This window comes from Cnephaeus nilssonii (assembly GCF_951640355.1).
Source record: "Cnephaeus nilssonii genome assembly, chromosome: 11".
NCBI lineage: Eukaryota > Metazoa > Chordata > Mammalia > Chiroptera > Vespertilionidae > Cnephaeus > Cnephaeus nilssonii.
Genome location: NC_137082.1, coordinates 82,086,207 through 82,098,304, shown reverse-complemented (window position 1 = coordinate 82,098,304; position 12,098 = coordinate 82,086,207). Strand labels below are relative to the sequence as shown.

The window sequence follows — 12,098 nt, the reverse complement described above, 5'->3', positions numbered from 1 at the left end:
GTTTTAGGTTTGGATTTTCTTTCCCTTATTCCAGTTGATCCCCAGGTATGTATCCTGAATTTAAGCAACTAATTTGTATTTGTTGCTTATGTCATACTAACTAAAAATGACCAGTTGCATAAAATCAGGACAGTCAACTCTCAGTTACTTAAATTGATGCAAAAAAAGTACTATATAAATACTTCACCGTTTTATTTGGAGCAATAAAGTTGCTGTTTTCAATTTATGATGTTTTTTGGTCTTGATATCTGAATTTGAAACTATATTTTATTTAGTTCAATAATCAGGTGGCATTTATCAAGCACTTCAGTGATTAAAATGAGGGGAAGCAGTGCTAGATTACTAGAAGTTAAAATTGACAAATTGTAAAGCACTTGTTCTATACAGAGAAAATAGCTAAAACTATTAAACTGCTTTGAATCATTTTGAGTCTTCCTTATTTTTAAAGGCAATCAGATTCAGACTTTGGGGATGCCCCAGCCAAAGTTGCTATAAATTATAAATTATTCCTGTTTTCTCTGTCAGAAGTAAGAAATTCTAGTATCCCAGAGTCTCAACATGAAGACCTTGCAGTGAGCATGGACCCCACTGGCAGGCGTGTAGCAGAGGCAGAGCAGAGGAGGGAAAGGCATGGGGAAAGCCAGGGGCAAAGTGAAACAAAGAGACTTTGAAAGGTGTGTTGAGAGTTGGAAGGGAGTAGAGGAAGAACATGGACCACCAAATTCATAGGTGCTCAAATCAGCTAACTACAGGTCTTGTATTGGCCTCCCGTTTGAATACTTGTATCTGGTCACACAAACAACACCGGAAATATTGGCCCAAGGTAACGTGCACAGAATGAAGAATTTCTTCTTCTCACCCTGAATTGACTTTGTGACATCAGTAGATTCTATCTATGGCAAAAGTATACCTATATCTTTCTAGGAAATTGATTCTTTGGGCTTAAAATATTACTGCTTTTTTTTAAAATGTGAACCATCCTTTTAAAAAGAATTACCTTGGAACCTAGAGGATTCAGATTTCATAGTGCTATTTAGCCTGCTTAGTGTCAGGCTAACTTAATTGATAAGGCAATAGAAGAGTTAGAGGTTGTGCCTTCAGTCCTCCATAGAATCCTTAAGATTTGTTCTACTTTACCTCCATATTGCCCATTATTCTTGTGCAGATATGTGCTGATTACACATAAAGGACAGAGTTAGAGGTAAATGCCTGCACCCTGAGTATAATAAATATTCAATGTATAGATCCTATTGATAGCAGGACTGTAGTATCTAGCATTCATTTTATAAAGGAAGAAGAGGACCTTCTTATTACCACACAGTCAAAAACTGCCTGAGAGGCAAAATAAAATGTAAGTTTCTGACCTTTTTTCCAGATTCCTTCCCCAATTTTGTTGGAAAGTAGGAAATATATTTGCTTTTAAAGAAAGTTAATACTTGAGAGTTTAACTTCCTTTAGAACTCTTTAAGAACTATTCCTTTTCCTCTTTAATCAATATCCCTTGAATTTCTTGGTGCATGGCATTCATTTTATTCATGATCCAAGACAGTTATCCATCCTAAACATTAAATTACTTTCTTGAAGGCAGCTGAATTTAGTTGTTCTTCCCATGGACTAGCAGCTCAAACCTGGGTCTTTTCCCCTTATCATTTTATAGATCACATAATTAAACAGCCTCAGTTTTAAATTCTGTTCTGTAACTTAGTATCTCCAATGATAGCTGACTATAGAAGTGATAAGATTGATCAGATACCCTTTCATACAGTCTGAAGATAAAATATTTCTCACAAAATATTCTATAGTATTATAAAAATAAAGCTTTTAGTTGTTTCCTCTCTCTCTTGATCAATACTAGAGTGTTAAACTCAGGTTTGAATTTGTTTAAGAATCAGCAACCAAACTGGTAAGGAAACAAAATGTGGACTCTTGGAGAAGGTTGTCAGGGAAGCATTACAAGGAAAATTACATTAGATTAGATCTCCTTTAAGATTTATTCTGAAATTTTGTGATTACGTGAGATAGTTCTCTGTTCTGGGCATCCCGTGGTAGTTAGCTACCATGTTGTCTCTGTTAGAATGAATGCTATCCTTGCAATTCCACAGATATTGTTACATGCATGTACAGAGGAGTCAAATGCCACTCTTGAGTTTATCAGCTTTTTGTTTTTATATATATGTTATTTATTGACTTCAGAGAAGAAGGGAGAGAGAGATAGAAACATCAATGATGAGAGAGAATAATTAATTGGCTGCCTCCTGCAGGCCCCCTAGTGGGGATTGTGCGATGATCAGAATCCAACCATGACCTCCTGGTTCATAGGTTGACACTCAACACGGAGCCATGTTGGCTGGGCTAGTTGATCCATTTTAACATTATTCCTAAACTGTCTGATTGATAATACATTTTGAAAGAATTGTTGAATTTTGAAATAGCATTTTTGCTCACTACCATTAAAAATAAATATTTACTATCCTTTTGCAGTGTGATTTAAATCTGGTGTAAACACATGTAGCAAGAGATCTTTTTGAGGTTAATTATGAGTCATGATTGTGGGGCCCATATTCACTATTAAATATTATTGACATTTTTGCAATTGCACCTATATATTTGGTCAGCAAACAAATTCTACAAGTTTTGAGAATCAAGACTATATGCTACATTCTCTAAGTAATGTAAAATATCTATATTCATGCCATCTTTCATCCAAAGACATGGTTTTGAGAATTTTAAAAATCCCATTGGGATTAAAATACGTGGCTCTCACTTGTACATATCTAACAATTTCTAGTCTCTTTATTTGAAATCAATGTAGCCTCTTCCTCATCAGCATCATTGTTTGTTTCAAGCAGTACTGTCCTCCTATGTTTTTGGATAGTCTCACCTCACCCTTAACAGCAAGCAGTACGTCTGTCACCACCACCAGCCCCCATGAAAGCAATACTCATGTTAGCTCATCCAGCAGCAGGAGTGAGACAGGGGTCATAACCAGCAGTGGAAGGAACATTCCTGACATCATCTCATTGGACTAAAGGAGGACTTGCTCGATTCTAGGAATCATTCATCAAAACTGCTCTTTCTTGGATCTCTGGTCCGTGGAAGCTATTTTTTTTTATAGCAGTTACTTTGATATTTATTGAAACGTCAAATGGATTCTTTTGCTTTCTGAGAGACGAACACAGATGACTGTGGCAAGAACCAAATGACACACAAGATTTTTCTTATTCATGCTGTACTCTGAGCATCAGATGCATTCAGCCATAACTGTGTCTTCTTGGGAGACGGATTTCAATTTCATGTTACTGGATGAATTCTACAAATCAGTTAAACATTTCTTATTGTAATAAACAGCAATAAAATTATGTAAATGTGCAAGTAAGCTTTTTTCTAATTAAAAGGGATGTAATCAATGATTTTAAAAGGACAGCGACTTTCATTTAACCTGATGTGAAGGAAAAATATATGGAAAGAAGTTGTGTTTGCCAAATGAGTTGTTTCCACGCTGATTTATATTTCGTTGAACTGATGAAGTCTTGATAAGTGGCCAAAGCGTGAGTTCCACTTTTCTTCCTGATTCCATCAAAGTAAAATGGCCTTTGTGTCACGCATTTTTCCCTGATTGTCATTTACATTCAATGTTATTTGCTATTGAATGCAGAGAGAAGTTCTAGGATCTGGCTGTTCTTTATTGGCAAGTATGTCGAAGAACACTACACAGATTCTACCCTGATGTAAAGTGTGTTATTTTTGGTAATTTTATAATCTCATTCTAGAGATTTCTGTAAATTCAGGGCTTGCCTTCTCACAAAAAAAAGAAAAAAAAGAAAAAAAAAAGTGCTATGCAGCCATTGAAGGAAATGTTTTTGGAGTAAGGTGGCTGAAATGTTAGAATTTTGTTCTTACTGTCCAGAATCATTGAGAACTTAGAGGCAATAGAAGAACAGATTTAGGGGAGCTTGGGAATAACAAAGATTAATTTGTTCCTAAGAACTTCTTTTGTTCACTTACTTTATAGAATAATATTCAAATCTTGTGGAAACTTTTCAGATTTTAGTGACACCAAGAAAATATGTTTTAGATCTCTGATCATTTTTAAAGAAAAACCAAATAGCAAGAGATAAGGGTGGTATCAGATTTCCTTTTTATTTTATTTTTTAAGAGAAATCTTTTTCTGAGACCACAAAAGACCTGAACCCCACTTTAAAAACCACTCTACTTTCTTTTGCTTCATTTGGCTCCCTAAATAATTTTAGAATTCTCAAGGAGTTAATACTTGCCCAATGCTTAGCTTTCTCTGCCTAAGCTATCTCTACTTTACAGATAAACTCTTTTTAAAATGGGTAATCTGATTCTCAAGCGGAGTGCCCAGGTGGAAAGCGAGTTCAGTGAGAACAGGGACGCATGACTTGGGTTGGTGCAACTCCATGGAGCTGACTTGACAGTGCTTGGTTTTTACACCTTCTCAAGTTTTCATGGCCTCTGTGCACCTTTTGTGCTGATTTAAGATCATGTGATTTTCTGTATCATCCCTTCTTTGGCCACATCATCCCTTTAATGTATTACCCTTTTTGGAGAGCTGCTTATTATTAAAAACGTGGAAAATAAACTTCCTGCAGTAGTTGTGCCATAGTTGCTAGTTCTATCTTGTCATTAGATTTCCAATCCATGTTACAATCCTTTGGTCCAGATACAGAATATCTTCATAGTAAACTTTTATGTTGCTGCTTTAAATACAGATGCAATTTCTGTTAACTGTAACCAGATAGAAAAAGTAACCTGATTTATGTGGTATAATTTGTCAATAAAGAAATGATGTATATTTGTTATCATTTTGTTACCCTTTAGATTCTCAGCGACTCCCCTTTCCAGTTTAACCAACAGAGTTTTATAAAGTCAATTAAAATATGAATAGAAGGTAGTTTATTTACTTGTTTTTTATAATGGATACCTCTGCTTTTATAGTTGTGATTTGTTTCTTTTTCGATAATTTATGTGAACAGTTTTAGTGTACCTTTTAGGTGCTTTCAATTGAAGTTACATATAAATTTTTAATTTATCTCATGCAGTCATATTTAAAAATCACTATTATGTTTATAATCTTAAAATCGGGGGCTTTTGTGTATATATCTTTGAAGGTGAGCAGTTTTCTTTATGCCTTTGGCTTTATGACAACTGCATGTTTATTAAGCCATTATTCTTTTTCAGTGTGGTCACTAAATATTTTTAGTAAGACACTGACTTTTTTGTTGTTAATCCTCACTGGTGGATATTTCGTCCATTGATTTTAGAGATAATGGAAGGGAGTGGGGAAGGGAAGAAAGGAGAGAGAGAAACATTGATGTGTGAGAGCCACATTGATGTGAGAGAGAAACATTGATGTGTGAGTTGCCTCCCACATGCATTCCCAACTGGGGTGGGGAACCTACAACCCAGGTACGTGCCCTTGACTGGAATAAAATCTGGGGCCCTTCTGTTCTCGGGCGAACACACTATTGAGCTACGCCTGCCAGAGCAACCCTGACTTTTTAGCAGTTGATTTTGCTAGCCCGGATATTTCGTTTAGCCAAGTATAATGCAGTTCTAGAGGAGATCTCTTGCCTGTTGCTTAGATGTCAGGCAGCTGGTGATTATGTGGAGTACTTTAAGGGAAGGAACTGCTGTTACTAGTCTCTTGCAAGCTCCTGCCAACCTATATTTTTATCTTTATTCCCTTAGAAATATTAAGGGCTTTTCTTGCTTTTGTACCTCCTGGCAGTGTAATGGGTGCTGATAAAGCTTCACACCTGCAGTTTGCTTACATTCACTGACTTTCTGACCCTTAGATGAGCCACTTTAGGATTTCACTTCCATTTCTGCTCAGAAGGTATACTGTATTTTTCTGTGTATAAGATGCTATTTTTTTCTTAAAATCATTAGACTGAAAATCGAGGGGCGTCTTATACACAGCTGTCAGCCAAGGAGAGAGCAATGTGGGTGGGCAGCTGCCCATGCCTTGTCAAACAGGCTTCTTCTAATCACGAGCCTTATTGTTATTGACGTCGGCTGATGCCATAATTGGAGGTGGAGGTGGAGAGTGCACAGATGCAACAGGGACCTGAGCCCATAAAGATGCCAAAAAAATACAAAGATAAATACTGATAAGTCTTACTCTGCAAAATGCAAACTGAATGTAATCAGCTATGCAAAAGAACATGGAAATAGAGCTGCAGAGAGACAATTTGGACCTCCTCCCACTGAGTGTATGATCAGACAGTGAAGAAAACAGGAAGAACAACTCCTTAAGATGCCAAAAAAGAAGAAGACCTTAAGAGGAAAACCAGCCCTAACCGATTTGGCTCAGTGGGTAGAGCCTGTGGACTGAAGGGTCCCAGGTTTGATTCCCGTCAAGGGCATATACCTTGGTTGCGCACACGTCCCCAGTAGGGGGTGTGCTTGAGGCAGCTGATCGATGTTTCTAACTCTCTATCCCTCTCCCTTCCTCTCTGTAAAAAAATCAATAAAATATATTTTTAAAAAAAGGAAAACCAGCAAAATATTTAAAATAAAAAAAATTGATTTCTTAATTTTGGGTTGGAAAACTGGAGAATATCTTATACATGGGAGTGTCTTATACACGGAAAAAATATGGTAAATACCTGGCATCTGTCATAGGACAATTATGAAGGCCTAATGAAACAGTAGAGATAAATTTAGGCTATGTGCCATTTATCTAATGTGTTGCAGGAAAGCTAGAATGAAAATATCATGATTAGAGATTGTGAGTATAAATTAGTTCCGTAACTCTTGGTATAAAACAAGTTTCCTTAGCATAGCATCTTAAGGAATTTGAGGAAAGGTAAGGTGTTGCATTTTGGGTGACGTGTTCTACAGAGACTTCTGACCTTGAGATTCAGACCTTTCAGATTTCTGCCTTCAGATCAATCTTGGACACTTGATTTAGTGACCAATTATCTGTGTTTTTTCTGCCAATAAAGTCTGTATTAGTTACATTTTGTCTTTTTTTAAAAGAAGTTGATTTTTACAAAGCATTAGTTTAATTCTCGGGTATGCTGTTAATTTCTAGCCCCCAGTTAGTAAAAGAGCATTTAACTTTTTCTGGTGGTGTTTTTGTGTTTTTTTTTTTTTTTTTTTTTTTTTTGGTGGGGGGGTGTTTTTTCTTTTTTAGTAAACACTTATTTTACTAATTTTTTCATGTCGAAAAATATAGCAGTGTGCCATTTAAACTTGGGTTTGACATTGTATTTAGTGGCTCTGGTTCCATGTGGTAGGAGCTCATTGATGATTCAATCTGATTTATTAACCATCTTTGCTACAGTTTTACATAAACATGGTGAAACTAGTGGGAAAGACTAAGAATTTCTCTGCTTTTTTTTAAGTCTGATGCTACTGTCAAATAAATGACTGGTTTGTAAGTTTTTTTGTTGTTGCTAGGAACCACAGCAATTCCTAGCAGAAACAAATAAAAATGCCCATTCTTCTTTAATGCTTGCCTGATTCAGTGATGTTTTTGTTTCTGTTTATATCAGTAATACATTCTCATTATGGTAAAGTTAGACAACAGAAAAGTATGAAGAAAAACTATGTCAACCTTTATTAATTGTGTGATATTCCTTTGTATAGATGTGCCATGATTCCTATCACTTTTCCCCATTGGACATTTTAGATTGCATCTCATAATGTTACTAGTTGAGTGTCCTTGTGCATAATTTTTTCCTTAGGAAAAATTCCTAAAGGTGAATTTTTGGGTCAAGGGTATAAACACTTTTGTAGTTCTTGCTTCATGTGACCTTACCAAGTGGATGTACTAATTTCCACCCCAACTATGGGGTGTGAGAAGAACTCTGTATTTTCCAAGAACATGCACGATTTATCTCTATGCAGGTATCTGAACTAAGACGCTCTGCCTCCCTGACCTGGATGAGCTAGGCTAACTGATTTTGGAGGTAATTGGAGATTTTCCTGAGCTGTCTCAGTAACAAACATATCTGACATGTTCCAGAAACACCTGTATGTAGATATCCCAATGGTTTCTCACAGAGTTTTGTTGTTGTTTTTCACTGTGAAGTAGCCCATTGCCAGGCTACACTTTCCAGTCTTAGAAAATATCGACACTTTAAAAATACTGTGCCTAGGGCCAGCCCTTAGTAGCCAGCTCTTTTTTCCTCTTCCTGTAGGCTCCATGTTGGCCTTTCTGAGCTCCCTAAAGCCAGTAGGATCTCCTGAGCCAAAGGCAGTCCAACCCAAACTGGAAATGTGGTAACAACAGCTGGCCAGGCTTTGCCTATTTTACTTTGCATTCTTTTGTTTCCAATCAGATCTTGGTGTTCTAAAGGCAGCTGTGGGGGAAGAAAAACATTGCTAGCCTCAGGTATTTAAGGTGTGTTATTTTCTTGATGGGTATACCACATTGATTATTTCCCATCTGCTTTTTATTTCTGAGTGGCTTTTAAAGCTTACTTTAGAATCTCAAAGCTTAACTCTTGTGTTAGAAAATAGAACATCCTCTTATTTTGGCCTTCATCAAACTACTCAATGCATGTTTATTCAGTATGTTTTGTAAGTATGAAGAAGGCAGTAGTATAAACGATCTGGTCGCAGACTGCAGAGGGCTTATAGTCAAGTTATCAAAAATCAAGAATTCTTACCTAACAGTGTGTTCAGAACTTGACACAAAAGTCTCATTCCTTACAATAGCTGTTCAGAGGGAAGTGGTAGTGTCCCTCTTTTACAAATGAAGAAACGTGTTTAGGTATGTTTTGCAGTGGACTTGGGAGTCTGAAATAGCTCAAACCCAAAGCCCTCTCTCTGACAGAGCTAAAATGGCATTAATTAGGTACACTATTTAGGAGGTGGACATGAGAATCTAGACATAATTCTGAGAACTGATTTCAGACATGGCCTCAGGAACAAGGAAGGGAGTGGATTCTGGAGCCATTTCAAAGGAATACTCAAGATTCCATGTGAAGGCATGGGAGTAAGGGCTGAGTCCATTTCTCAAGCCTGAGCAACCAGGGTAATGGTGCTGTTAGAGACAGGAGGCAGTGAGCATGGCCATTAGTCTGTAGGGGGGACGGTGATGAGTTGGATATTAACCATGAGGTTTCAGAAAGGAAGCACTCATCGTTTTGCTGCTGTCTTTCAAGAAGTGCAGATTTCCCTTGTCCTCCATTTCATCTTCATTTGTCTTCATTCTGTGGATATCCTAGTCCCTCCCAATTGACCACCTATCCTCTCTCCTCCCTGAGCCATGCTCAGTGGCATCTCGACCTTTTCATTGTTCTCTTCCCTGCCCTGCCATGACAATTTGGTTGTCACCTGAAGTGCTACCGTAGTTTGCAGCTCTCTCCAGTGTGGTCTGTGCTCACATTCCACAGAGGTCAAGAGTTGGTACTTGCCTCCTTTTCTATCATCATTTCTAAGAAACGAAAGGCCTTGTAAATAGAAGTCAGCGAGGAGTTCTCAGTCATTAGCAGTAATGAGCATTTCTTGAGTTTGGCATGATGATTTCCATTTTGTAAACGTGGAAATAGAATCTGAGGGTAAGTGACTTGCCTAAGGTCTAGCAGCTTGATAGTGGGGAGCCAGGCATCAAACCCAGCTTTTAACCACAAGAGAGACCTTTCCTGATCATTCTGTCTAAAAAGTGGGTGTTTTCTGACTGTCTTTATCGCACCACTCTGTTTATGTATGTCCTGTATGGCACTTGTTACAAGTGGTGTTTATGTATTGGTTCATTGCATTCTGTGTGTTTCCCCTACGAGATTGTAAGCTCCATGAGGGCAGGGCTGATGTTTTATTTCACTTGCGTCCCAGAGCCTAACATGCTGCGTAGTAGGTGCTCAATAAATATCAGTGAATGAAAAACAAAAAGGTGGATAACTGTATTTGACGCTGTCTGTGGAAATCATTTAATATCTGAGTAGCAGGTGTTCACCAGTGATAGTGGTGAAAGGTGCTGGGAGTTGGGAGGAAGTTCGTGGACTGACCTGGACTCCAAGGTCTTACAGGGGCAGGAGCTGGGAATGTGTGCCTTGCGATGAAAAAGGTTGAAAATGGCTGGCTTAGAGGACATTTTAGCATTGAATGCATACATTGGAAAAGAAGAATATCTGAACTCAATAATCTAAGCTTTCACTTTAGGAAACTAGAAAAAAATGGAGAAGTTAAATCCAAAGTACATAGAATAAGAGTAAAAAGTATACATGTACACAAATGCCCGTAGCAGCATTCTTCATAATAGCCAAAAGATGGAAACTGTCCTGGTGTCTACCAAGTGGTAGGTGAAGAAACAACATGTGGTGCCCTAGCTGGTTTGGCTCAGTGGCTACAGCGTCGGCCTGCGGACTGAAGGGGCCCAGGTTCCATTCCAGTCAAGGGCACATGCCTGTGTTTCGGGCTTGATCTCCAGTGTGGGGCATGCAGGAGGCAGCCGATCAATGATTGTCTATCATCGATGTTTCTGTCTTTCCCTTTCCCTTCCTCTCTGAAATCAATAAAATATATTTAAAAATTCTTGGCTATCAAAGATATACTTTTAACAGGTGATTCACAAGGCAGTGTAAACAGCTAAGCAGTGTGTTTAACATTGAGATGCAGAAATGGAATAGATGGCCATTCACAAACTCGCTGCCTGTGCCTTCTGGGGGGAGAGGGTTGTGGAGAGGGAAGCAGGGAAAGTAACAAGTCTCCCACTCAGGCTAGGCAGCAGGGCTGATGCTTTGCTCATGAATCCTGTTCACTCACCTAGAACACCCAGGAGAGAAGGCAACGTATGTATTACATTGTAGCAGTTAGAGCTGTTAGAAAAAACATGGAGGAGGTAGGTCAATCTGAAATCAACATTTGCCATCAAAGGCCTCACCCTGTGCCCCAGCACAAATGTGAGCATCCCCAGAGATGAGACCACAGTCTCCCTCTGTCCCCATCCTGAAGGCTCTGATGACACTAGGACAGTGGTTGGCAAACTGCGGCTCGTGAGCCACATGCGGCTCTTTGGCCCCTTGAGTGTGGCTCTTCCACAAAATACCACGGCCTGGGCAAGTCTATTTTGAAGAAGTGGCATTAGAAGAAGTTTAAGTTTAAAAAATTTGGTTCTCAAAAGAAATTTCAATCGTCGTACTGTTGATATTTGGCTCTGTTGGCTAATGAGTTTGCCGACTACAGCACTGGGATAACGTTTAGGCAGCATCGTAGCTTAAAGGTACTTTTAGTTTTATATGCTCTTATTCACTCATGCATCAGAGAATGACTGACCAGAGTTTGTGGAAAGAAAGATACCTTGCTACTTAAAGAGGCCATTCTCATCCTTAGCGTCACATTGGAAACGCTGAGGGAGTTTTAAAAAGTGTAATGCCCAAGACACCTCCCAGGCCAGTCAGAATTCAGGGGCCAGGAGCCAAGCGCAGCAGTGGCCACACACACACTGCTGCTTTCTCTGCTGTCTGCCTGGGTCTTGGCCTTTGGAGATCCTCAGCATCACTGCCCAGGAGCAGCTGGCCCTGGGGTGGGGGTGGTGGTGGTGGGGGGGGAGGGCAGAGTGTGTGTGTGTGAGGGGGATGGGGGGAGGGAGTGGATCAGAAGAGTTTTTTGGTGATAGAGGCTTAATGAAGCAGGAGCTCGGCCTGAAGCTCAGCTGCCCAAAACTGCCTGAATTTAGAAAGGAACACAGTTATAGTGTGTTTTATTTTGGCTCAGCAGCAGACCCAAAATCATGGGTAGAGGGAGAGAAAGGTCCCCATTCAGAGCCTACCTCCTTCAAGAATTTGGCGATTTCTCGCTTGTCTCCCTGTCAAGGAACATCTCCTAATTCAGAGCAGCTGTTGTCCTGCTATCTGCTAAGCCACCTTCGCTGTTCGGCAAATTTCTGTACATGTTTTGGTCTATTTCTGTGCTTTCTGTTCTGTCCCATTAGTAATTTGTCCATTCAGGTGCCACTACCACACTGTTTTAATGATTGAGGCTTTATAATACCAGTCACACTGTTTCCTCTGATGGTGCTGCTTTCTCAGAGTTGCAGAAGAAGGTTTAATCAGAGCCACACGTTTATCTAACCTGGACTTAACGTTTCATGCCCACGTATGTTTCATGCCCACGGTTTGCAA

The 12,098-nt window shown here is 39.1% G+C and overlaps 1 protein-coding gene across 5 annotated transcripts in view; it reads left to right on the top strand.

The window, feature by feature from the left end:
* PIAS2 (protein inhibitor of activated STAT 2) overlaps window positions 1-11,443 on the top strand; it is a 78,050-nt gene extending 66,607 nt beyond the window's left edge. For 3 of the 5 annotated variants that reach the window (XM_079785087.1, XM_079785084.1, XM_079785086.1), the window contains exons 13-14: window positions 8-45; window positions 2,847-11,443. In XM_079785087.1, the coding sequence (XP_079641213.1) occupies window positions 8-45; window positions 2,847-3,029 (221 nt within the window). In that variant the 3' untranslated portion in view covers window positions 3,030-11,443. The remainder of the gene's footprint in view (window positions 1-7; window positions 46-2,846) is intronic. The other 2 variants (XM_079785088.1, XM_079785085.1) reach the window with 2 other exon arrangements.
* Window positions 11,444-12,098: the final 655 nt, after the last annotated feature.